The sequence below is a fragment of the Biomphalaria glabrata genome, chromosome 9 (genome assembly GCF_947242115.1).
Source record: "Biomphalaria glabrata chromosome 9, xgBioGlab47.1, whole genome shotgun sequence".
Taxonomy (NCBI): Eukaryota; Metazoa; Mollusca; class Gastropoda; family Planorbidae; genus Biomphalaria; species Biomphalaria glabrata.
This window is the reverse complement of record NC_074719.1, coordinates 19,862,836-19,890,623: the sequence shown is the minus strand read 5'-3', so window position 1 is coordinate 19,890,623 and position 27,788 is coordinate 19,862,836. Positions and strand designations below refer to the sequence as shown.

Here is a 27,788-nt window from a genome sequence, read left to right as displayed (position 1 = left end):
TTCTTGGATCAGTCTGCAAAAGAGCTCACAGCTCAGCAGCAAATAGCTGGCTAGAAGAAGAAAGAAAATGTTTCACTCTCAGGAGATCAGAGGAAGCCGTTGCACCTGTTGTTGAGCACCATGCTGGCGATGGGGAAATCTCAAACTTTGGACATTTTAAAATGACAGACAAAACGACAATTTTTATTTGAATCTTTTATTTGTAAAGCATTTTTTTTTTAAAGTGATTCATCGCTGAAGTCTCATGCCTAAACTATTTTAGCAGACGTGACCCATTAAGCCTTCCCTATGACTTAGAGAACTAGGAAGTCTTCCCGCTAGCCCGCTTTTTCAGACACTGCCGCCAAACAAGAATTGCCTAGATTTAAAAAGTCGAAATAACCCAAGTTTATTTCCACGTTGGTTTGTTGTTGTTTTGTTGGCTCTGCCTAAAAGATATTGAATGTCCCTTGAGAGACTATGTTTCATTGTTTATTTCAGTGATGCTCAAACTACGACTCGCGGGTCGTATCCGGCCAAGGCAGCATACCATCCAGACCCTCGAAATGTCTGCACATAGTGCATAAATGCAGCTGCAAAGGGTCATTACCATCGGACTAGACCATTTTTTGTGGGGATCCGCTCCTGACACGTGGATCGGAAATTTATTTGACTTCCTGGCTCAGACTCTCTAGCTCTTTGGCTCTCAGGCTGTTTGTCTCTCAAGGTCTTTGGCTCTCAGGCTGTTTGTCTCTCAAGGTCTTTGGCTCTCAGACTGTTTGTCTCTCAAGCTCTTTAGCTCTCAGACTGTTTGTCTCTCAAGGTCTTTGGCTCTCAGGCTGTTTGTCTCTCAAGCTCTTTGGCTCTCAGACTGTTTGTCTCTCAAGGTCTTTGGCTCTCAGACTGTTTGTCTCTCAAGGTCTTTGGCTCTCAGACTCTCTTTGGCTCTCAGACTCTCTTTGGCTCTCAGACTCTCTTTGGCTCTCAGACTCTCTTTGGCTCTCAGACTGTTTGTCTCTCAAGGTCTTTGGCTCTCAGACTCTCTTAGGCTCTCAGACTCTCTTTGGCTCTCAGACTCTCTTTGGCTCTCAGACTCTTTTTGGCTCTCAGACTCTCTTTGGCTCTCAGACTCTCTTTGGCTCTCAGACTCTTTTTGGCTCTCAGACTCTCTTTGGCTCTCTGTCTCTCACACTCTCTGGCTCTCTGTCTCTCTTTGACTATCAGGCTCTTTGGCTCTCTGTCTCTCACACTCTCTGGCTCTCTGTCTCTCTTTGACTCTCAGGCTCTTTGGCTCTCTTTATCTCACACTCTCTGGCTCTCTGTCTCTCACACTCTCTGGCTCTCTGTCTCTCACACTCTCTGGCTCTCTGTCTCTCACACTCTTTGGCTCTCTGTCTCTCACACTCTCTGGCTCTCTGTCTCTCACACTCTCTGGCTCTCAGACTCTCTGGTATGAAAACGTTGAACACCACTGGTGAATCAGGTATACAACCTACCAAACAGACACGATGAAGGAATAACTGCAAGCTATACAAAAAAAAGTGTCCCTAGAGAGGGGAGGGGAGGGTGACACTGTCTCTCTCTCTCTCTTTCTTCATGGAATGGAACTCAAATCTTTTAATAGCAACAAGCAAGCTGTGAAAAAAAACAGAAATGTACCGAAGCTCCGAACCACCGCGGCGGCAAAAATTATCGATCGATGTCCACCTTTTTTTTTCCCTTTTCAAATCTCTAATCTAAATCGGTGTGTTTGGTTGGTCATTTCGACGCACCGATAGCCCCGCCTCTCCGTGGGCGTGGCCGCCCTGTCAAACCCGTCGACTTTATTGTCAATGTCAACTCGTTAGGCCGCTTAAAGGCCGATGAATAGATCTGTGGGTGGGAAATGGGAGACATATTTTTTTTTCTCTCTCTGATTCATCTGCACACCCCCCCCCCCCCGTTCACTTTTTTTTTTTCAATACTTGAAATTTATTTAATTTTTTTTTCTTTGCACTCAGTAATATGGGGTAAGGGCGGGGTGTTTGGGGAGGGGGGGCATCCGAAACGAAGACGCTGTTTAGGAAAAATGTTGGCTATAACTTTAGTTACAAATTTGATACATTTACAAAACTAACCACTGGGGAGGATAACCCTCATGGACCCGACATGTTACATGATAAGTTCTTGAGTACGCGAGGGTGGTAATCGCAGGATCGGAATATTAGTGCTAAAACTTAGCACCGGTAATTGGAGTCGGTAGCCAATGCAATTCTTGGCAGCTTTTTCTCATTAATTGCTAATAATTAAATATTTACGCTTGGGTTGGCCGAAAGGGGCCTGATAGAGGGGGGAGGTCAGTGTTTTTTTTTCTCTCTTCTTAATGGAACGGACATCACTGAAAGTTGTCACTTTCCAGGGATATAGCCGTGTTGACCACTAGTGTCCAGTCCTCAGAGCTTGTTGGATTCAGAGAACAGTTACACTATCTGAAAACAAAAACAAGGTTTGTATGGTGCTTTTTTTTTTTTTTAAATATCTATTATACTCAGTTATAGTAGGTTCTAGATGTTTAATTTTTTGTTCAATGATTGCTACATTAGCAAGCAGGAGTTGATTGACTGCTGTGTTTACACAAAGATCGGTATAAATTTATAAGAACAAAACATAATGAAAGGAGTTTGTGTAGTACCAACTCGTAGGCGGCCCTTGCGAGTCCGTTGTAGTTTCATTGTTGTTGATAATTGCAATGGTTGTGGATTAATATCCGGTGTCTTAAAAATCTTGTTTTAAAATTAGTATACATGTGTGTGCATACAAATATGTAAAATTTGTTTTTAAGAAAGCAAATGTGTACTTTTTCAGAGATATCAAATAAATATTTCTTTTGAAAACACAGACTTAAAACATTTAGAAAACAATTTTCTTTATTTTATCATTGACCAAAATGCTTAAAAATGACACATCTACGTTTCAGAATGGAAACCATTTAGCGTGTCACGATTGTCTAACTTAAAATTGTTTCTTATGTCAAAGCTTTATTTAAACTTGCACGGAGACTCAGTTCCGTTTTATAGAAACATTATTGTCTTTTCTTTAAAAAAAAAATTACAGGAAAAAAAAAAGCATAGCAACGAGATAAATACTTCCCACTCTTATCTGTTCTAGTCTAGTCGTACACATCGGAGAAGAACACGCTACTACGTGCTCTAGAGCACTTATTTGATTTTGTCTCTGTATATGGAATAAGAAAAGTGCCTTTATCTTTGAGTTTGTTAAAGTATTTTATTGTGTTTTTGTATTTGTAAGTTAGTGTCCATTTTTTATGTCTTATCTTATAAAATACAGACGTTACTTCAAAAAAGAAGGTGATTGCGTCCTACTTGTCATGCATCTAGTCATATATGTTCACCAGCATGGCCGGTCTTAGACCACTGCAACCTATGCGAGCGCAGTGGGCCCCGCACTTTCATAGGCCCCGCGCGAATTCTAGGTGTAAATTATTAAATTAATCCATTTCAACTTATTATTAAAAGGTTCCTGGAAATCTCCTGAAATTGCAAAATATTCGAAAAGGTCATAAAAATCTCCTGAAATAATTCACAATCTTCTGAAAACTCATGCAAATCTCCTTAAATAACAGACTAAATTGTCATTTCGGGATGTCCTTCAATATGGAAAACGCCAATTCTACTCGCAATGAAAAAAAAAAAAAAAAAAGGCGTTATCAGCTTTCATTTAATAAAAATGTAATAATATGGTGAAAATTTAACCAAAACAGGAAGTTCCAAATCTTAATAGACTTTAATAGTCAGCATGCAAATATAGATCTAGATCTATCTCGACCTCTTAAAAAAACAAACCAAAAGTTATTTTTTACTAGTCGATAGTAAATCTAAAAGGCAGATCTGAATGTTTATCGGCTTTTTGCTGGAAAACTACTAGCTACTGTAGATATGCACGGCAATTCATGTTTGTTGTCTTGATTTGAGAGTTTAAAACAAAGGACGAATATTCTAATTTTGGTCTAAGCATGGTTGAATAGCATTTAGTTTATGTTTTTGTTTGAATTATTGTGTTCTTTTTTTTTTTTAAATAATTTCATAAACATGTCTATTCCGCGCCTATAACCCACAATATCGTATAACATGAGTTCCAATTCAAGTCATTCAATTTTTATGTATGACTGTATTTAAAAAGCGATTACGGAAACATTGGCTCATATACTCCCTTCTCCCCCCCCCCCTTTTTCCTAAATGGTCCCGACAAGATCATAGCGCATTGAGAAAGCTAAAAGCATGAAGTTGCGCAAAACAAAACATTTGATAAAAATATTTCTAATCGCACAGATTTATTATTGTTAGCCTAGATCTATTACAAATTTAATGACATGACTAATGCTAGCTATTCGATACAATTACACTAAATGTAAGCTCTGCTTTTTTTTTTGTTTAATTGTTCTATAAATTCTCAAATCTTCTGCTCATAATTTCACTTGTCTACCCTCAATAGTCTCAGTTGAGTCGGCCCTATTGATGGCTGCCTGGTCGTGCGGTTTGCGCGCTGGACTGTCGTTCAGATTTATCGATGGTCCAGAGTTCAAACCCTGCCCGCTCCCATCCCCCGTCGTCCTGCGGGAGGTTTGGACTAGGAAGTAATTATCTTCAACTCTGAAGGAACATCCGAAACATGTAAAACATTTTACAAACAATGCGATTAGATTAGTTGGTGAATCACTATTCAGTTTCACCACCTGCTGTTCAATTTCATGCTATAGTGAACACACTGTATCTCACGACAAGAAATAAATAGAGACTGAATGCAAGAGTGTTTTATATTTGGAATGAAACCTTCACTTTTATCTAAGGACACTCCCCCCGCCACCCCCACTATACAAAGATGTTTATACACACTATTAGCATGACATTAGTAGAAGACTAAGTTGTCTTTGTATGCCAGTAGAAATAGACTAGCACTTGCTCTGACGCGAACCATGTTTTAGAAAGCAGAACTTGAAGCTCTTTGTCTTAGTATGTGGAACAAGAAAAGTTTGTTCGATTTTTGTTTTCAATAGTTGAATAAGTTCTTGTTTGGAAAGATGTTGATCTCTTAAGACCAGAACTAAACCTCTCACTCTCTGTTTCTCTGGTTCAAAGTTGTATAAGTTCTTGTTTGGAAATATGTTGATCCCCTTAGATCCGAACTAAACCTGTCACTCTGTTTCTCTGGTTCAAAGTTGTATAAGTTCTTGTTTGGAAAGATGTTGATCTCCTAAGATCCGAACTAAACCTCTCACTCTGTTTCTCTGGTTCCCAGACGTTTTAGACCGAAAGGAGGGGGGCATAGAAAATTTCAAACACGCATGACTATCTGATAATCAAATGACAAAATATCCAGATAAACAAATTTACAAATAATTAAAGCATTTAGAAAATCCAATTACGTATCATCAAAAATTGTCCATATAATCAAATTACCAAATGTTTTAAGTATCTAAATAATCCAATGGCATAACACCGTAACTATCCAGAGAGTTAGATTATACAATATATAAACTATATAGATATTTCAATAACTTCATATTTTTTTTCTTATTTACAATTAACAATGACAAATGTCATAATGATTATCACAAAAAAAATAATGTAATTATTTTTATTAAAATTATTATTATTATATTATCATGGTTATATAAACTATAATTTAAAAAAAAAAAGTAAAGTTCCCCTTTCAGACCTTTGTTATGTAAAGGGCAGATGATGTAAAGGTCATTTAATTCTGTTGCCTACGGTAAACGAGGGTGTCATGTGACCAGCACAATGACCAAGCGACCTTACTTCTCCCCAACTAATGTCAGGTACCCATTAGAGCTAGCTGGACCAAGAAGTGTCATAATGATACCGAAAATAAAAATCCTAGTCTTCACCAGGATTCGAACCAAGGATCCCCGAATCGGAGAGCAAGCGCTTTACCTATAAAGTTAAGTTTAATCTTGTTTTCAATCTTTATTTTTGTATCAAGCTTTACCCGTAGTCTCGTCCCCCTTCCCATCATGAATTTTTTTTAAGGGGGGGGGGGGGAGTAAGGTTGATAGTTTGTTTTTATATAATTGAGGATGATGCTAAAGAGTTTTCTCCAGACATATTGAAGTAACGCAATCCGAATGTTGGATTTTTTTTTTTTTTTTTTGGGGGGGGGGGGGGAGGAATAATTGGAGTATGTTTAAAGATGCTAGCTAGGTCAACACATCGAATACATCGGTGTTATACTATTCTACACTTTATATTGTACAAAACGTAATTCATCACTCCTTTTTTTTTTTTTTTTAAATATAAGATTGCTGAAAGACCAGTTCTTTGTGGAACTCGATAACACAACTTGAGAAAATAGCCTGGCCCAACACTTTTACACTTAGAGGTCATTTTCATTATGTGTCTCTAGTCATATCCTGGTAAAAGTGTGTATAGAGTGTATGATAATCCTAAAGACATTGTACGATCCTTTCCTATATTTACGTTGCAATATATAATGTCATGGTATTTGACAGAATTTTTTGAGCATTCTGAGTAAATGGTGACTCAGTTAGAACTCGTGGAAATCTCATTTGTAGAGTGTTCTAAATATTTACAGTCATCCTCTGTTGGGGATTTCCCCAATTAATGTTAATCACACGTGACTATAGTCAGCTCGTTGTGTACAGTTCTATTTCCTGATCCGGTCTATTTTCTTTAAAGAAACAAAAAATCTAAACAGTATTATAGAAAAAAAGAATGGAAAGGAACTTTGAGAAATGCAGTAGTGATGAAAGGGAATGTTAAGCAAATCGTTGGAAGCTCAAAGGATGAAGCTTGGGATAGCTTTCAAAATAAAACAGAGAAAATCAACAAAGTCAAAGTCGTAACATGGGAATATAACTGTGGTCAAATAGTCATCTCCAGAGTAACAGTGGATCTTTGTAATGACTCGGCTTTAGTACCGCTACAGTTGTTATGTATTTGTACGTGTTAAGTAGCAGCCCTGGTATTCAGCTTACTTCTAATCAGTCATCCATAGTGACACCAAAAGAAACATTCACTGCCGCGGACAGACGTAGAAGGTGAGAAAGTGAATCTATATCGACCATTGGCGGAGAATGATTATGTCTGCAATGGATGTGGCAAAATATGAAGCTCACATAAATAATAATATACGGCCTCAAAGACAAGCCAAATGATTTTATTATCATTATTTTTTAATCCAACGAAAGAGTTAAGTAATTAGGTTCCCTAAGGTCAAACTAGGATATACCTTTGAAAAGAAACAAATAGGTAAACAAAAACATCTACATAATTATCCGCCGAGCATGAACATTAATTGTTTACATTTTTAGTTTATCTTCCACTGCATTCAGCACGAAGAAGCCATGACGTCAAGTCTATTAGCAGACATGACGCCAAGTCTTTAAGCAGGTAGAAAACATGACGTCAAGTCTATTAGCAGCTAGAAGACATGACGCCAAGTCTTTTAGCAGGTAGAAGACATGACGTCAAGTCTATTAGCAGCTAGAAGACATGACGCCAAGTCTTTTAGCAGCTAGAAGACATGACGCCAAGTCTTTTAGCAGCTAGAAGACATGACGCCAAGTCTTTTAGCAGCTAGAAGACATGACGCCAAGTCTTTTAGCAGGTAGAAGACATGACGCCAAGTCTTTTAGCAGGTAGAAGACATGACGCCAAGTCTTTTAGCAGCTTGAAGACATGACGCCAAGTCTTTTAGCAGCTTGAAGACATGACGCCAAGTCTTTTAGCAGCTTGAAGACATGACGCCAAGTCTTTTAGCAGCTAGAAGACATGACGCCAAGTCTTTTAGCAGCTAGAAGACATGACGCCAAGTCTTTTAGCAGGTAGAAGTGACGCCAAGTCTTTTAGCAGCTAGAAGACATGACGCCAAGTCTTTTAGCAGGTAGAAGTGACGCCAAGTCTTTTAGCAGCTAGAAGACATGACGCCAAGTCTATTAGCAGCTAGAAAACATGACGCCAAGTCTATTAGCAGCTAGAAGACATGACGCCAAGTCTTTCAGCAGCTAGAAGACATGACGCCAAGTCTATTAGCAGCTAGAAAACATGACGCCAAGTCTATTAGCAGCTAGAAGACATGACGCCAAGTCTATTTGCAGCTAGAAGACATGACGCCAAGTCTATTAGCAGCTAGAAAACATGACGCCAAGTCTTTTAGCAGCTAGAAGACATGACGCCAAGTCTTTTAGCAGGTAGAAGTGACGCCAAGTCTATTAGCAGCTGGAAGACATGACGCCAAGTCTATTAGCAGCTAGAAAACATGATACTAAGTATTAGTATTTAGAGGACATGATGCCAAGTCTATCAGCAGCTAGAAAACATGCAGGTAGCAAACACGCGTGTCCAAACTATTTTGACCCCGATTGGGGGGGGGGGGGGCATATACATTTTATAGCACCAAAATAAAAAGACGAAACCAATGGAAGAGATTTTCTACGCCCTCATTATTCACTTTGGGCCAGAAAGCACTGCGTCAAAGGTCGGATATGGCCCTGAGTATGTGGGTTGGGCCTCTCTGCTATAAGACATGACGTCAATTTAAAACTTTTTTTACTTGTGTAAGTTTTTTTGGTTGAAGTCGTAAACTTCTTTAATGATCCAACATAAATATACTTTGCATTCACTCTCCGAAACCTTTTTATAATTTAATTAATAAATCAAAAAGTAATCAATCATAATTTTCCCATCAAATCTAAACCCAAGTAAATTTTTCGCACACGGGTAATAGCTTTGAATAGCTTCAATTTAGCGAAGCTTTCACGCTAGAAAACATGACGCCAAGCCTTTTAGCAGGTAGAAGACATGACGCCAAGTCTTTTAGCAGGTAGAAGACATGACGCCAAGTCTTTTAGCAGGTAGAAGACAAGACGCCAAGTCTTTTAGCAGCTAGAAGACATGACGCCAAGTCTTTTAGCAGCTAGAAGACATGACGCCAAGTCTTTTAGCAGCTAGAAAACATGACGCCAAGTCTTTTAGCAGCTAGAAGACATGACGCCAAGTCTTTTAGCAGCTAGAAGACATAACGCCAAGTCTTTTAGCAGGTAGAAGTGACGCCAAGTCTTTTAGCAGGTAGAAGACATGACGCCAAGTCTTTTAGCAGGTAGAAGACATGACGCCAAGTCTTTTAGCAGGTAGAAGACATGACGCCAAGTCTTTTAGCAGCTAGAAGACATGACGCCAAGTCTATTAGCAGCTAGAAAACATGACGCCAAGTCTATTAGCAGCTAGAAGACATGACGTCAAGTCTATTTGCAGCTAGAAGACATGACGCCAAGTCTTTTAGCAGCTAGAAGACATGACGCCAAGTCTTTTAGCAGGTAGAAGTGACGCCAAGTCTATTAGCAGCTGGAAGACATGACGCCAAGTCTATTAGCAGCTAGAAAACATGATACTAAGTATTAGTATTTAGAGGACATGATGCCAAGTCTATCAGCAGCTAGAAAACATGCAGGTAGCAAACACGGGTGTCCAAACTATTTTGACCCCGATTTGGGGGGGGGGGGCATATACATTTTATAGCACCAAAATAAAAAGACGAAACCAATGGAAGAGATTTTCTACGCCCTCATTATGCACTTTGGGCCAGATAGCACTGCGTCAAAGGTCGGATATGGCCCTGAGTATGTGGGTTGGGCCTCACTGCTATAAGACATGACGTCAATTTAAAACTTTTTTTACTTGTGTAAGTTTTTTTGGTTGAAGTCGTAAACTTCTTTAATGATCCAACATAAATATACTTTGCATTCACTCTCCGAAACCTTTTTATAATTTAATTAATAAATCAAAAAGTAATCAATCATAATTTTCCCATCAAATCTAAACCCAAGTAAATTTTTCGCACACGGGTAATAGCTTTGAATAGCTTCAATTTAGCGAAGCTTTCACGCTAGAAAACATGACGCCAAGCCTTTTAGCAGGTAGAAGACATGACGCCAAGTCTTTTAGCAGGTAGAAGACATGACGCCAAGTCTTTTAGCAGGTAGAAGACATGACGCCAAGTCTTTTAGCAGGTAGAAGACATGATGCCAAGTCTTTTAGCAGCTAGAAGACATGACGCCAAGTCTTTTAGCAGCTAGAAGACATGACGCCAAGTCTTTTAGCAGCTAGAAAACATGACGCCAAGTCTTTTAGCAGCTAGAAGACATGACGCCAAGTCTTTTAGCAGGTAGAAGTGACGCCAAGTCTTTTAGCAGGTAGAAGACATGACGCCAAGTCTTTTAGCAGGTAGAAGACATGACGCCAAGTCTTTTAGCAGCCTGAAAACATGACGCCAAGTCTTTTAGCAGCCTGAAAACATGACGCCAAGTCTTTTAGCAGCTAGAAGACATGACGCCAAATCTTTTAGCAGGTAGAAGTGACGCCAAGTCTATTAGCAGCTGGAAGACATGACGCCAAGTCTATTAACAGCTAGAAAACATGATACTAAGTATTAGTATTTGGAGGACATGATGCCAAGTCTATCAGCAGCTAGAAAACATGCAGGTAGCAAACACGGGTGTCTAAACTATTTTGACCCCGATTGGGGGGGGGGGGGCATATACATTTTATAGCACCAAAATAAAAAGACGAAACCAATGGAAGAGATTTTCTACGCCCTCATTATGCACTTTGGGCCAGATAGCACTGCGTCAAAGGTCGGATATGGCCCTGAGTATGTGGGTTGGGCCTCACTGCTATAAGACATGACGTCAATTTAAAACTTTTTTTACTTGTGTAAGTTTTTTTGGTTGAAGTCGTAAACTTCTTTAATGATCCAACATAAATATACTTTGCATTCACTCTCCGAAACCTTTTTATAATTTAATTAATAAATCAAAAAGTAATCAATCATAATTTTCCCATCAAATCTAAACCCAAGTAAATTTTTCGCACACGGGTAATAGCTTTGAATAGCTTCAATTTAGCGAAGCTTTCACGCGTATAACATTCTCGAAGCGCAAGGGTCCAATCAATGATCTAATCAAGGAAAAAGACTGATACCATTACTGGGTCACGGACTGCTGGCTGAGAACCGCTGCTTTAAGGAATCCATTACATGTGTAATGAGTGACTAGACTACCCCCGCTCCCGAATCATTCTATACGCCTTGTTGAAGGTGTGACACTTGTTTTCTTCTCTAGATCTAGTATTAGCATAATACAGTGAACTGGTAGGGAAACAACTCACAAAGGTCACATATTAAAGCACATTTAAAGAAAGTGTAGTCTCAAGAATGGAAAATGAAAAACAACCTGGGAGTCAATGCTGCCCCCCCTCCCCCACTACTTGTAGTTTTAATGAGCCTGTAAGAAAAGTGTGTCACTTCTGCATTCATTTTCTAGACGTCTATTGTTAGCACTCAGGCCTCAAACTTTTATTCACAACTCTACCGCTTTCTTTTTTTTTTTCTCTCTCTCTCTCATACCGATTTCTATTGTCTTTATTCCTTGTCATTGCATTCTCTCTCTCTCTCTCTCTCTCTCTCCATATATACATGTATCTATATATCTATCTGTCAGTTTATTTGTGTGTACATACATATCTATCTATCTTTATAAATATACACACAAATAAACTGACAGATATATATATATATATATATATATATATATATATATATATATATATATATATATATATATATATATATATATATATTGTACTATATTTATTTATCTAAATAGGAAGATAAATAGACAGATAGATAGATAGATAGATAGATAGATAGCTAGAAGCAAGGGAGAACAACTGACTAATGCATTGACTTTGACATGTTTAAAATCTGACACTATTATGGTCTGCCTGAGTACCCTCCCTTTGATTCTCTCCCTGTAACATGTTCTAACATGTCACTGCTAATAGCCCTTTAAGGGGACTTACTAACATTAATGTATACTGACGTTCTATAGGTGCATTAGGAGGAGGGGGGGAGAGGAGGCAGTAGGAACATGGAGACTGGGAGTGGGGTGGCGTGGCGCAGATGTTCAAACTGAGACTATGATATAAGCTGTGAGTTTATTTATGCTAATACTTACTTAAACTGATTAATGGGGCTCCCATGAATATATTAGCGTATGTCATTATTTTAAAGGCTAAGCAGGAACACACACAAAATAATGATGTAAACCAGAGTTTATGTCTGAAGTTTATTGATGGGATAGTTTAGAGGATGACTTCCCTTTGTCCTCAACTCGCTCGCTTTCAGAAGTATTAGGCCCATGCAAAAAAAGCAAGAACAAAGATTGAGTTACCTCTCTTTGTTTTAAACAAAGTAACTCACTCCGAAGAGTTTTAGTGAGTTGGTCATTTCGTTGTGCTGTCTTTATTAACAATCGATGTGTGTGTGTGTGTGTGTGTGTTTGCACCGCGTAACTTAAACGATCCTATATTAAATAATAGTGTGTGTGTGTGCATGTATAAAAGATAGGGGTGGGTACTGCTTAGAAAGGAGTGAAAGTTTATTGACAATTTACGTGGGTAATGAGGTGGTGGCCGTGCACAGGGTGGAGGGCGGGGCAGGGAGTGCTTGTTTAATTTTCAGAACAAAAGAAGACAGGAGACTCGCGATTCTATTAAGACTGATATCTATCATAGGACAACGACGTGTAACATTTCCTGGTATTATGTGTCGTAGGGAGCAAACTGTAAAAGACAGATAGGAGTGCTTGATAATGGATTGGAGAGGGGACACTGATCAGTGTATAAGCTGAAGGATATACATGATACGATACTCCGATCATGAGAGGTTTAGGGGCTGGAGACGTACATGGACGCCATATTTATTTTCATTTCATTTCGCCTTTTTTTTTTAAAGAAAAATTGAAGATACTTCTCTCTATGACTTTTCTCTATGACTTCTCTCGATGACTTCTCTATATGACTTCTCTCTATGACTTCTCTCTATGACTTCTCTCTATGACTTCTCTCTATGACTTCTTGTGTAAGCATTTACCGTTCAGTGCAAAATGCAATGTAGCTTCAACACCAAAAGAGCTTTTAATTATGTTGATAAAAACAGAATACATTCTAGTGATTCTACTGGTAGACCTCAGTATCCACACATTGAAAAAGCAAATTGAATATTACTGATACGACTAAGTTTAAACCTTTTCAAAATAAAATCAAAACATTTATGGTTGGTCTTCTATTTATCACAATTAAAGGGTGATGCCAAGGATTACTCTTGAGTCTATTACATGCCAATTTCTAGAAATAAATGTGGATTCTTACCTATTACGTAGACCAAGTTACACTTACTTAGACTAACCTAGACTAACCTTAACTTACTTAGACTTAATTAGATTTACTTAAATTTACATAGACTTAGATTCTCCTGTGACGTTTAGCGCTTCGGGCCGCAAGATGACTCCATAGAAATAGGTCTTCAGCAATGTTTGCAACCTCTTCCTTGCTGGAGTCCATTGCCCTGAGGTGAGGTGCCAAGTTAGGCGATGACGTCCCTTTTTGGGTCTTCCTCTCTACAGACTCCTGGTTGACATAGAAAAAAAAATATCATTCAAAAACATTCCTCTTTTTACCACAGGCAGGATTCTTAACAAACTTAAACTTCTAGCCAGACTTAATTACTAGCCATACTAAGCAAAATTAAATTCCTAGCCATATTTAGCAAATTTTAATTCCTAGACATACTTGGCAAACTTTAATTCCTAGCCATACTTGGCAAACTTTAATTCCTAGCCATACTTAGCAAACTTTAATTCCTAGCCATACTTAGAAAACTTAAATACCTAGCCATACTTAGCAAACTTAAATACCTAGCCATACTTAGAAAACGTAAATTCCTAGCCATAATTAGCAAACTTAAATTTCTAGCCATACTTAGCAAACTTAATTCCTGGCCATACTTAGAAAACTTAAATTCCTAGCCATACTAAGAAAACTTAAAAAATAAAACTTAGCAAGCTTAATTGCTAGCCAGATTTAGCAAATTTAATTCCTAGCCATACTTATCTAACTTAACTCTGGCTAAACTACACGTTATCTAATCTTCTCTTAAATAATATTGACGTTTCTTCAAAAAAGAAGACGATTACGACCTATGCGTCATGCATTTAGTCATGCATATAAACCAATGACCTAAATTCTGCAAAGTCACTGGTTTTCCTGGCTAGCTGTAAGGTTAAACTGCTCTCCGTAGCCATCTTAGTTAGACATGAGAGTGCCATATGTTATGGAGTGTATCTGTGTGTTTGTGTTTCCAAGGTGATGATGAAGAAAGGGAGCATTAATTGTTAATCTTATACAATAATGCAAGATAAAGGGCTCTGTCATAATCTATGTTTAGAACGAGAGACGACGCCCCCCCCCCCACTTTTCCCGTTTAATGACGTGTTTTTACAATGAGTTAGCTTCTTTTAAATATGAATTTATTTCATTTTATCTCCAATTGAATTTGTCTACATTCTAATACAAATTATATTTAGTTTTGTTCGCAAAAGAAGTTTATTCAAGTTAGTTCAAACTTTATAATTTAAATTTAGTTGTTTACTAGCAATCTGTTCAACGACGGTCATCCACACCGTATTATTGTAAGTATATGTAGTATATGTAGAAAGAAAGACCGTTTCCTTCTATCTTCAATTAAAGAAGCATATCTCTAGTTTATTCTGAACACATGGACACATAGTTGGTGTCTTTGAAATAATGAGACACGCACCCAGATGATTTGAAGTAAAAAACATGTACCCGGATTATTTTGAATAAAGAGCCTTACAGAGGATTATTTATAACAAGATTACAAAGATGGATTGTGTGGATACACAAACTCAGAGTCGGCCCACAAAGTGGTCTAGTCAGGCAGGTAAAAATGGCAGGACTCAATAGTTTCTATCATTAAAATCAGAAACCTTTGAACAACAAAATATCAATATCCACTTCCCAGTCTCCGCTCTATCTTTGTTAATACAAAAAGATTGTACGTATCGAAACTGTTGCTGATATTATTGTTACCAATGTACCGATGATTGTGAATGTGAGCCTGACCAAACTGATGTTATCAAATGATTATCTCATTGATGCTATTGTGAAGAGCCAATTTTGTTTGGTATCTCGATAAAGAGAAATAAATTGTACTTGACTGATAAGGTGGCATAAGTTGAATAAGTCCCATTTATTTTTTTTGTAAACCAATTTTCCTGAGCAGCCTCCCTGACACAGTGGCTACCGTATTGGCTTGAGGAGGCTGAGGAGGCCTTAGCCCTCGAGCCCTCGAGTTCGTTCTCAGGTCGCTCAATTTCTTTTTTCAATAAATACATTTTAAAAACGATGACCAGATACCCCCCCCCCCATCCCATTGCAACTGGTCCAGACAATTGATAGCGTATTGAGAAAGCTAAAAGGGTGAAATTGCGCTTAACAAAACAATTGTTTAAAATATCTCAAATCGAACAGATATATTGTTGTTAGTCTAGATTTCTTACAAATTTTATGACTGATCCAAACTAATTGATGCAACTACACTTGGTATAAACTTGTTTTTTTTTTGTTTTTTTTTTTGTTTTTTTTAAGAATGTTTTTGTATTTTTTTTTTCAAGCTTTATCTAGGAAAAACGTGTGAGGCTATAGTAGGAATTGAAATACAAATACTTTTAAGATTTATTTCAAGGAATAACCTCAATAGCAAAAGACAACACTTGAGCCATAGAGTCTTTTGATACGTCACTTTCATGACTGAGAAATCTGTAAAGCGCTTTATGACCATGGAGTATGTAGGGAAACTTAAATGAAATAGCAAAATATTAGAAAAGTCTTTTTTTTTTTTTAAACAAAACTTATCTAAGGAGAAAAACGCATAATCACTGCCATATAATGCAATACTCCTGGAATGAGCTCCCTTTTTCTGTATACAATAAATTATTTAATTACCACTAATTAATTAAATAATTGCTTTATTTTTTAAACTGGTTCATATATTGTCATCGACTATGGATAATTATAGAAAATGTCAAATTGATCCGAGAATGAGATAATAAAGGAAACAATATCAGACACATCTCTCAATAAATAGCATTTATTTCCCTTTATCGATACAAAAAAAATTAATTACCAAAAATTAATAAACTACTTAGTTTTTTTTTTTTTTATTGATTCATGTTTAATTAGGTACAACAAATAATTATGTTATGTTTCAACTTGATCCGAGAAAGCGTGTGGGAGAAATAACATGTACAAACATTGTACCAGACAGACAGACAGACTGACGGAGTAAGCTGATATATAAGCTTTGTTAAAAAAAAAGTTACATTAAAAAAAAAAAAATCCGACCAATCGATGGGTAAAAACCCGAAGGCAGGTTTCACACAAAGTTAAGATGAGGCGTTCCCCCCAGAGCATCAAGTCATCAATTGACTGAACACATAAACGTACGTAGCACTACCAGGTCGCACGTCACCCTGGTCCAAACGTGTCGCTAATCAAGCGAGTCACTTGCCACAATTTGCACATCCAGAGAAATTTGTTCTGCGCCTCGGTGTCTCTTCTCTCGGCAAAACGAGGTGTGAAACTTATTGAACGCTTAAGTCAAAAATAACAAATGCGACAATGTTCAATTTAAATATGATTTAAAAGCACGTTGTTGTTTTTTTTAAAGAAATACGTTGCATACATTTTTTTTTTAAATAGTGGGGTCGTAAGTTTAATGTTAATCAATTGAAAGCCCCTCCTCCCATGTTGAAGATGAGTACAATCTCTTTTCCTAGAATTAGCTCGAAGATGACCGAGGAGTTTGAACTAAACTTTCAAAAGCCGATTACATTCAATGCACAAGGTATGTTGGGTGAACTGATAATTTGTCTGAGTTTTTACTTATTTATCTTGTTTCTCTTCTTTCTAATCAATGAAGTTGTGATTTCATCTAATGACTTTCCAGAATATTTAAAGTATAGCAGCTTTTTTAAAATGAGGCAACTCTATAAATATATAGCTTTATGCTGTTCCCAGATTACAGAATGTTGAATATTTTGGCAAGCTAGTTGTTATCTAAAAGTATAACATAGTTTGTGTGTACCTCACTAACCTATACGCTATTTCGCTTGTAGCGTAAATTAATTTTGATTTTGTAATTAGAAACAATGATATTTATAAGCTTGGCATTGGTACATTATTTTATTTAATTGAAGCTAATTATTTCACCCACACACACCAACACACATATTTCTGCTCATGAATTTATGTTCTCTTGTATTTCTCTCTTATTGTATTTTACTAGTTAATTATTTCGGCATCTTTTGACTATAAACCTGATTAGAAGACCCTTAATGTTAACTAAGAACAGATTACTATAATTCACTTAATTTAAAAAATTTCTTAAAGAATCTTTAAAATATTTATTACTAGACAAAAAAAAAAGTTTCCTTTAAAACAAGGTTGTTTTAAATGCTGGTGAAGCGTAGTAGCGCTCCAGATTTTCGCTACGATGGTCCCAAGTTTGAATCCAGATACCATCTCTTAGCGTCTGAGCTAACACGTCATAATGTTCTTTTCTGAAATAACGTCCTAGACTTAAAATCATTTAATAAGACATCTTTGAAATAAGGTTTCTCAATGGTTTCAGATTTAAAGTGAGGTCTACTTTTACTATTATTATTGAAAGCTTATATCAACTCACTGTCTGTTTGTCTGTATGTCTAGTGGGATTCGTTTACACCATTTGTTCTACCACTTCCAATTCTCGGATCAAGTTATTCATAGTCGACGACAGTACATGAATCAATTAAAAAAATCTATCGAATCATTTAATCAATTAGAGGTTATTAATTTTTGTATTATATAGAAAAAGGGGGATAAAAATCGCCGTATTGAGAGATATGGCAGTGATTGTGCGGTGCTTTCCCGTATATAAGGTTTGTTTTGCTTGTTGCTTGTTGTTTCTAGTTTCATTGTAAACAGTATTGTTTTAGCTGCTCATCATTTTATAAAAGGAATTAACTAGACCTACTTCAGGAAACGTCTCAGTGGAGTGTATACAAGTTTGATCTCAATCGTATGATGACTTACGGATACATCAAACCACCATCCGTCTCCTGCTTTTAAAAGACAGCACCCCCACCCCACACATACACACATATAAATGCTTTATTGATAAAATATAATAATATAGAGTTATAGCATTTGAAGGTAGAACTATATACAGTTGAGCTAGGCTACGCTACAATCAATGATATCAAGTTATCTAAATTTGTACGGAATTACAGTTGTAGGACATTAGTCTTAAATCATTTCACGAAGAACTAACTCTGGAACGACTAGAGTCACATATACCATATATATGGATGCTATTGACCGGTTGAGTCTCATGTCACTATCAACGTAAGTAAGCCTCTAAGTCAAGCATTTTCTGTTTTCTGTAAGCAGCAGACTTCAACGTCTTCTGCGACATTTACATATTCAATCAGAGTAGGAAATGACGAGGGCGAAGTATGCCGGGAGGGGGGGGGGAAGACAGAAGCCCGCCATGAAACGTTGAACGGAGCTAGCATGTTAAGGCTTAAACACACACACAGTCTCTCCCACACGCACACACAGTCTGTCCCACACACTCACACACAGTCTGTCCCACACACTCACACACATGCTCTATCGACCCGAGGACACCGCTCACATGTCATCAATGGATGCTCAAGATCCTAACAACTCTGATTTTTATTGCTCCCTCACACGAGAGGGCCGCAGGCTTCGCTAAGTGGGCAGCCGCTCGGGTTACCAGTCTGTGTTGAGCTGTTGTTTTGAAACGGATTGAACATAGGCACAGGCATGTCAAACATGTGGCCAGCGGGCAGCATACGTCTCTATGAGTTCTCTGTGGTGGCCCGCTCTTCAAGATAATCTATTTGGTTAATTACATTACAAAAATTTAAAATAGATTAAAGTGTAAAGTTAACAAGTACAGCACACGTTTTTGTACCCTCTAGGGAACAAGTTTTTGTACACCCTTATAAACAAGTTTTTGTACACTTTAAGGAACAAGTTTTTGTACACTCTAAGGAACAAGTTTTTGTACACTCTAATAAACAAGTTTTTGTACACTCTAAGGAACAAGTTTTTGTACACTCTAATAAACAAGTTTTTGTACACTCTAAGGAACAAGTTTTTGTACACTCTAAGGAACAAGTTTTTGTACACTCTGAGGAACAAGTTTTTGTACACTCTAATGAATAAGTTTTTTTACACTGTAAGGAACAAGTTTTTGTACACTCTAATGAATACGTTTTTTTACACTGTAAGGAACAAGTTTTTGTACACTCTAATGAATAAGTTTTTTTACACTGTAAGGAACAAGTTTTTGTACACTCTAAGGAACAAGTTTTTTTACACTGTAAGGAACAAGTTTTTGTACACTCTAATGAATAAGTTTTTTTACACTCTAAGGAACAAGTTTTTGTACACTCTAAGGAACAAGTTTTTGTACACTCTAAGGAACAAGTTTATGTAAATTCTTATCATCATGAAAAAGTTGTTTTTTTAGCCTCCTTTGTACACACTTTGTGTATTGATTACTTGGTGTCGTGCTGGCCCTTCTGAGGGTGGTGAGTGCAATTCTGAATTTCTAAGCACAAGGTTTAGTGACTCAACATCCAAGTTTAGCCGGGGAGAGTAGAATTAATGAAACAAAGAGTACTAAATTCTCTTGAAGGGAAGAATAATTGACCGATACAAATACTACAAATTGAAACAATAGAAATCATACAAATACATATAACATACGACTATGTACAATAATTGAATTGAATTCAATGACAACAACCAAATCCACAAAAATAAATTATTTTTGACTTATGGAACGATCTCTTTCATTGACGTATATATCTACTTTTATGAAGTAACGTTTGTAATTTATAAGATTTTCTTTTCCCCCCTTTTTGTTTTAGCTCCCTTGAGCTATTTTTTGTACTTCCGAAATTTGTAAGTGTATTTTAGAAAAGTAAGTAAGTTTTTTTTTTTGTAGTTAAAACAATTGAAACAAACTGGACCCGTTTTTTTTACGTTACAACAGCTTAGTCAAAGTAAGTGTGGCTGATCATTGTCCACGTTTTAAAATTATTGTTAGTGTTGGCTTTCTTCCAGTGTAGGACGACCATGGTTGATCTCCTAGGAATGCGAATGAAAGCCCGGGTATTCACTATGATTGGAACTTTCATCATTCCCACACAGCAGTTGCCCGTTCTTCTCGTAGCTGATGTGTTCAAGAAGCGATACAGTTTACAATCAGCGAGGCAGCATCGTCTGCCAGAGTATAGTTGCGTTAGGATCACGGGCTCCTTTTTTTTCCTTCCAGAAGCCTTTCAGTGGTTGTGTTTAGCAGCAAGGTAGCAGAGGTTTGAATCCAGAGAGTATATCCTGATATTGGATCCAGCAGATAAATAGAAACAGTCAAAGATAGACAATAGACAAATAGAAACAGTCAAAGATAGACAATAGACAAAAAGAAACAGTCAAAGATAGACAATAGACAAATAGAAACAGTCAAAGATAGACAATAGACAAATAGAAACAGTCAAAGATAGACAATAGACAAAAAGAAACAGTCAAAGATAGACAACAAACAAATAGAAACAGTTAACAGACAGTAGTGATGTGAGATGTTGTGCTAGGACTAAATCTACAACTTAAACACAATCTAAACAAACTTAAATCAAGTTTCTGTTGTTTAAATTTCAGATTCAAAGACAGCACACGAGGATGTTGCCACGTGACCAGGCGTGATTGAGAGTATCAGCAGTGAGAGACAAGAAAATGCTGACCTCTAGAGTAGTGAAGAAAACCACCACGGCGACCACTCTGTCCGAAATGCTGGACGACGACGTCGAGATCAGCGCCTTGCACCCGGATGGCGACGATGCGGACAAATTGACCTGCTCCTCGCCTGACCACAGCTCACCGTCTAACCAGGTATCAAGCAGAAAGTGTGAGACGAAAATGGGTGACGATGCCTCGAGTGTCAACCAAGTGTCGAAGTATTCATCAAGCCACAAAGAGAAGCGCCCTCAGGTTGAAGCGTGCAAGAAAGAGAAACACTCTCACGTTGAAGCGTGCAAGAGAACCAGACTAGAGTCTAACAATGTGGAGCATAATGACAATAAAAGAATAGAGCTTACTTCCAGCGTTCCAGATCATTCACAATTGATTTCTGACGACGCTGAAGTTACATTATCGTCATGGCCGTCAAAAAAATCTTGTGATCCAATGCATTTTCTCTCAAATCCATTTGAGGGAGTTTTAAGAACTTCCACATCAAATCTACCGCCATATTTTGCCAATAATGACAATCACGATGTTTCATCAGCTGTGTCCAGCAAAAGGGATTCTGTGGATGGACACAGTCGGACATTTCCTTTCTCGTCTTCCACTTCACCTCCGTCCACATCGCCAAGCCGAAACGACGGAAATCTCGAGCCAACACCTGTAAATTTCAGGTTAGGTTCTTCGTCGCTCGGGCTCTTCCAGTCGCCTCATCTGAATTTCTTTCAGCGTGATCCTTCCAGGGAAAACCCTGGCGCCGAGCCCAGCAAACTTTTCTCGTACACCTCCAGCAGGCGAGCAGAGTCAGAACATGAGATATTGATCAGTGACTCCGCGAGGCGTTCGTCTTCTTTCTCGTCTGAAGACTTCAAGGACAGTTATGAGGAAAGACATGTAGAAGAAGGTGATTACCAAAGAGGTACTAGACTAATGTCTAGTCCAACATCTTCTTACCATCGCTTCACTCAGCAACAAAATAAGTCCAGTGACCGTCCCTCGGATATTGCGCAAAAGAAATCTCCTAGAACATCCTTCCTGATTTCTGACATTCTTGGAGATAAAGAGAATCCTAAAGACTCAGCAGTACCAGAGCCTCGCACGGAGCTCAGATTTCCTCCTATAAACCTGGGAGGACGCTTTTCCAATTTTACTCCAGTAAGACCTAGTTTATTTCATGCGTCCCCGTTTCTCCCATACCCTGGGGTCAGCTCACGGACTCGCGAAATGCACGCGGCAGCGGCTGCAGCTGCTGCTAGCTTAGTGGGAGACACCATCTGCCATGACGATGAGATGAATGGAGACAATGAAGATGATGATGATGATGATGGCCGAGACCATGATTCAGCCAGTGAAAGTAAGTAGACTTTAATGCCACTACTTAGAACTAGATTAACAAGGAGCGGCTTGGTGTAACCAATAGTCTGATGCTGGTTACAGAAGGTAATCCAGTTTTTAGGTATCTCTAACTTTAAGGTCCACCTAGGTGAGTGGGTGCATGCTACGGAAACAATGACTAGTTTATTTATGTGTGTGTGTGTGTGTGTGTAGCTATTACACTGCTCATTGCAAAATTGTCTTTTTTATGTCTTAATTTTAAAACAAGAAAAACATATAAAAATTTAAAGAATGACTGAATGAATATATGTCTTGTTTTTTATATGAATTTTTCACATAAAAACAAATATACTTGAATCCTATTTTAAGCATTTAATCATAATCGTCTACACTAATACATGCTAGTAAAAAAAATAAATTTTTCTTATTAATATTTTTAAAAAGAGTCTATTAAGATACTCTCAGAAATATATATATATATATTGTCATCAATTTGATAAATCGTTTTATCTCACGCCATCTGTCATGTTTTTTATATTTTTGATGTCCATCTAACAGCAATAAGATTTCTTAGACCATGTTATGCCTTCGTAAGTGGCCAAACTTCTCTAGTGAATGTTACACGCAATGTTCATATTTCCAATCGATGTCATGAAAATTACTAACAAATACATTTTTTAAAAAGTTAAAAAAAAAAACGCCTATATTAAAACACAATATAATAAGGCTTGTCTTCGAGTCTGAAGATCAATGAGGAATGCAGTATTTCCCGTGGCTGCGCAGTCCCAGCAGTGACCAACATATTTTGCCACATTTAAAACACATTAACAAGCGGAAAATCCGCGACCCCTTAGAAGGACAAAGCTTTTAGAAAGATAAATGTTTACTCTATATTATTTTCGCATTTTACTTTAATAATTTTCCATAACTTTTTCCATTTTGTCTTGGAACTTTGAGAGCGTCAAATCTTTCACGTTTGACTGATTCATTCCTCTTTCGCCTTGTTTTCTTTTCCAATAAATTAAACCTTTACACCAGGCTCTTCTACCCAGGACTTGGGACATTTTCTATATAAAAATAATTAATTACGACTAATTGATAAACGTGGTGGCTAAGCGGTTAAGCGCTTGGCTTCCGAACCGGAGCCCCGGGTGTTCGAATCCTGGTGAAGACTGGGACTATTAAGCTCGGGAATCTTGGGTGTACCCATCTCTAATGGGTACCTGACAATAGTTTGGGAAAAGTAAAGGCGGTTGGTCGTTGTCCTAGGACCATAGAAACAGATGAACTTCACATCATCTGCCCCTATAGACCACAAGATCTGAAAGGAAAACTTTACTTTTTTTTTCTTTAATTGATAAACTATTTAGTTATTTTCTTTTAAATTGATTCATGTGTCGTCCCCGAGCAAGAGTTCTACAAAACTCAATGACGATTATATGAGTATTTTAACAAGACATTGCTTTTAGTCAGACATAAAAACATCTGTACTACCATCTTACTAATTATCAATGAAAATGAAGCCCTATAGCAGTACAAAGTCAAAGCTGTTTTACAAAACAGGCTACAGGAGCTTGGGTCTACTACTACAATAGGACAATAAACTACAGCAGTACGGCACCATGCAGAAAATACTACTACAAAACTGTACAAGCTACATCAGTACTGCCCATAACAGGCTGAGGCTGTACAAGAGAACAATAGGCTGCTGCTTTACAAATCATAACAAGCTACAGCTGTACAAATCATATCAGGCTACAGCTGTACAAATCATATCAGGCTACAGCTGTACAAATCATATCAGGCTACAGCTGCGCAAGAGAACAAGAAGACAGGCTTCAACATTACAAGAATACAGTCTATTCCTGTGCCTATTCCTGTGTCTATGCCTGTGTCTAGTCCTGTGTATATTCCTGTGTCCAGTCCTGTGTCTATTCCTGTATCTGTTCCTTTGGCTGTTTCTGTGTCTTTGTCTGTGTCTATTCCTGTGTCTATTCCTGTGTCTGTTTCTGTGTCTATGCCTGTGTCTATGCCTGTGTCTATGCCTGTGTCTATTCCTGTGTCTAGTCCTGTGTCTAGTCCTGTGTCTATGCCTGTGTCTATTCCTGTGTCTATGCCTGTGTCTAGTCCTGTGTCTAGTCCTGTGTCTATGCCTGTGTCTAGTCCTGTGTCTGTTTCCGTGTCTATGCCTGCGTGTATTCCTGTGTCTATTCCTGTGTCTATTCCTGTGTCTATTCCTGTGTCTATGCCTGTGTCTAGTCCTGTGTCTGTTTCCGTGTCTATGCCTGCGTGTATTCCTGTGTCTATGCCTGTGTCTAGTCCTGTGTCTGTTTCTGTGTCTATGCCTGTGTCTAGTCCTGTGTCTATGCCTGTGTCTATTCCTGTGTCTAGTCCTGTGTCTAGTCCTGTGTCTAGTCCTGTGTCTATGCCTGTGTCTATTCCTGTATCTGTTTCTGTGTCTATTCCTATGTCTATTCCTGTGTCTATGCCTGTGTCTAGTCCTGTGTCTGTTTCCGTGTCTATGCCTGCGTGTATTCCTGTGTCTATTCCTGTGTCTATTCCTGTGTCTAGTCCTGTGTCTGTTTCCGTGTCTATGCCTGCGTGTATTCCTGTGTCTATTCCTGTGTCTATTCCTGTGTCCTTCTCAAGCAAACGTCTTGGTGAATGAACACTTTAGCCCCCCAGCGTTGCCCCCACTCCCTGTGTGTCTCTGCACGACCAGGTCTTGCTACGTGTGAAACTATCTACAACACTTACAGCTCAGTCAGACGCTCGCTAATGACATTCGCCTGTTGGGCTGGCATGGGCGCGACATGAATTGTCTTGAGGTCTACAGATGCTGAAGGTCTCATGTTCCTTCAACGTTTACAGTCCGCCCCTGGAATGTGTGAGACTGTCATCAAAGTCAGCCGCTGATCGGGCTAAGATTTAAAAAAGCGAAAAAAAAAAGACTCTCCAACAATGAATGGGAAAAGTTGCAGCGGTGTGTGCGTGTGTGTGGAAAGGGGGGGGATCTTTCCGGTCTTCGCTGCAGAACTGCCGAGGACCAACCTGATGTCTGGCTGTTTTTCTTTTAATCGCTTGTTTCGTGGAACGTTTATAACCCTCTCTTTCCCCTGTATGACTCGACTCCTAGTTTTAAATGTGGTGTTTAAAGTCTGTTTGTTTGGTGTTTATTTCAGGTGTTCATATTACATGCTGCTTGTAGCAAGAGCCCGATAACTGGTTGGTTTAGCATTCAGTGGACAGCTCCATTGTTCCTATGTAAATAGCTGTTTGAATCGAAAAAAAACAACAAAAAAAAAAACAAAAAAAAACCAGCTGACCAAGTTAAAACTCAACTTAAGGTGGGGGATAGAAAAGACCCATTCTGATTTATTTTTTTTGGAAAGAAAAAATAAAATGTAGATTTAAATTTCATAAAGTATATGTGACCGGCCCTATGTGGCTTAATACTTGGGCTCTCTTGGGGCAGGGTGGGGACTAATGATATACTCTGATATCATGTGGTTGGTCAAGAAACATGGCGTTGTAATTTTTCCAGACATACTTGAGAAAAAGTTGTGAAACTGTTTAGGGTTATTGTAAATTCTGTCCCTACACTAAACCCACAGCCTGAGACCAGGAATCAAGCCTAGTTAAACATTGTTTTTGATAAATCATCGAAAAAAATGTTTTTTTAAATCTCTGAGATGATTAGCGTTCGATTGTAAACGAATGTTTCATGTAACTTGCACAACACTCAACTCTTTAACTATCCACTCGGGATTTCATACTTTTGAAGGATTTTCGTCGACGGTCCGAAACTCCTGAAACCTCGCGTCCCCTGCTTTGTAGACAACTAAACCGCTGTAAGCGTATTATATCTGAACTTGTTGTGACAAGTCAAAAACTCGCTGTCAGAGTCACTCTAAATTATCACGGCATTAATTATTATTTTTCATTATTTATTTATTTTATTTTAATTATTTCCCCATCCTACCCCTAAATCATTCACCCGCCACACCTTTTCCTCTCCAGGCTAGACTTAGTTGACCACATTGGAGATAGCTAAGGCGCGTCCTTTCATTTATCTGCCCTTGATCGGGGAAAGGTAGACACACAATCTCTTTTGTCTTACCGCCGGATGTCTGAAGGACGATCGCGGTTGACACCACCTTGGTTTGAATGCAAGCTAATCCTTCTCCCCCCCCCTTCTCTCACGTCTCTCTTTGATCTAAGAGATTACCCTGGTCAACACACCGCCTGATATCCCATGTGCCACTCCCATCTCAAGTCTACTTCACCCACGTGTAAGATAATTCTTAGCCTAGGACATTTCCGGTGTCCGCCCACACTTTTCAGGCATATATATATAGTAAACCAACTCAAATCACCCTCTCTTTCGCATTCGAGCTGAGCTATCGAGTCTGGACTATATCATTTATTCTCCCTCCTAGAGGAATACCTGGTGGTAAGCCGAACTTAATCACAAGTTCCATCTTAATTACTCTGTGTATATTTCAATTGGATTTTTATCATGTGTATTTTGCTTAGTTCATTTATATTTAATTAATGCATTGTGTATTTCTCACTGGCGTAAGTAGAAAACATAAACATGTCCTATATATTTAATTATGGACTGCATTAATCTATTAATGCTACGTTGCTCAATTGATCGTTGATGCAACCATGTATATATTTGTACATCTTATTTTATTTCCTTTATCTCGGTTGGCCGCCTTGATAATCTTACTAGCGCACTAATACTGCGTCTAGAAGAGAGATACGAGTTATCTCCCCTGTAACGAATTATCTCCCCTTTACTCATTTTACTCTAACGAGAGTTGCGCCCCTGGAATGGACACCCTCACCATTCAAGTGCGCTCCATTGTTCTCGATCGACGGTCATATGTAAACATACCGTCAGGATCGCTGACCACCGCCCATTTCACTCCCCCCCCCCTTTTTCTTTCTCTATCCACCTGTGTTGTTTATTTGAGATTATTATTTCCCCTTCTATGTACATTCTTATATTATTATTTCCCCTTTTATGTACATTTCTATATTGCTACTATCTGACATCTATTTTCCAAATCCCATTTGTCATCATCTCCCCTTTATGCTCTAAAGCAATTTTACCAATCTGACGAATGCACCTCAGTCGAGGGCATCGATAAGATGTATGAGAGACATGTCCTAACTTGTCTTTATTTATCCGCAGCCTCCCTTAGGTGTCTGCCTATTTATCGGGTCACTTACCTACCTATTTGCCTACTGGCCTATCTATGTGCTTAGTGCTAATCAGCGCTGCACTTGCCTAGTTGCCATCAAGAATCACCTATTGCCTAGTTATTGGATCAACGATCTATTTACCTGCAGTTGTGCTTAGTGCTATTCAGCGCTGCATTTGCCTACTGAGATCTACTCAGCTCTACTACTTGGCGCTATCGGCATTGCCCGCCTATTCGACAGCCCACCTGTCAAACTATTAGGCGCGACGTCCCTATAGAGTCAGATCTGTGCGAGACGTCATAGCTACGCCAACCCTCTGCAACTCACTGGACATATCCTGTTACTCACACTGCCCACGGCAGATCAGCTCTGCCCGCAGTAACCTTGTGCCCACGGTATCCGGCCACCCGCCATACTGTGCCCACTACAGATACTAGAACTTGGGACTGAGACTCCACAAGAACTATATCGCCGGCGTCCCTCTATCCG

At 38.4% G+C, this 27,788-nt stretch overlaps 1 protein-coding gene across 1 annotated transcript in view; it reads left to right on the top strand.

The window, feature by feature from the left end:
* Positions 1 to 2,027: 2,027 nt before the first annotated feature.
* LOC106069092 (homeobox protein Hmx-like) overlaps positions 2,028 to 27,788 on the top strand; it is a 74,259-nt gene continuing 48,498 nt past the window's right edge. Inside the window, exons 1-2 of the mRNA XM_056040453.1 lie at positions 2,028 to 2,464; positions 20,670 to 22,104. Coding sequence (XP_055896428.1) covers positions 20,745 to 22,104 — 1,360 coding nt within the window. The 5' untranslated portion in view covers positions 2,028 to 2,464; positions 20,670 to 20,744. The remainder of the gene's footprint in view (positions 2,465 to 20,669; positions 22,105 to 27,788) is intronic.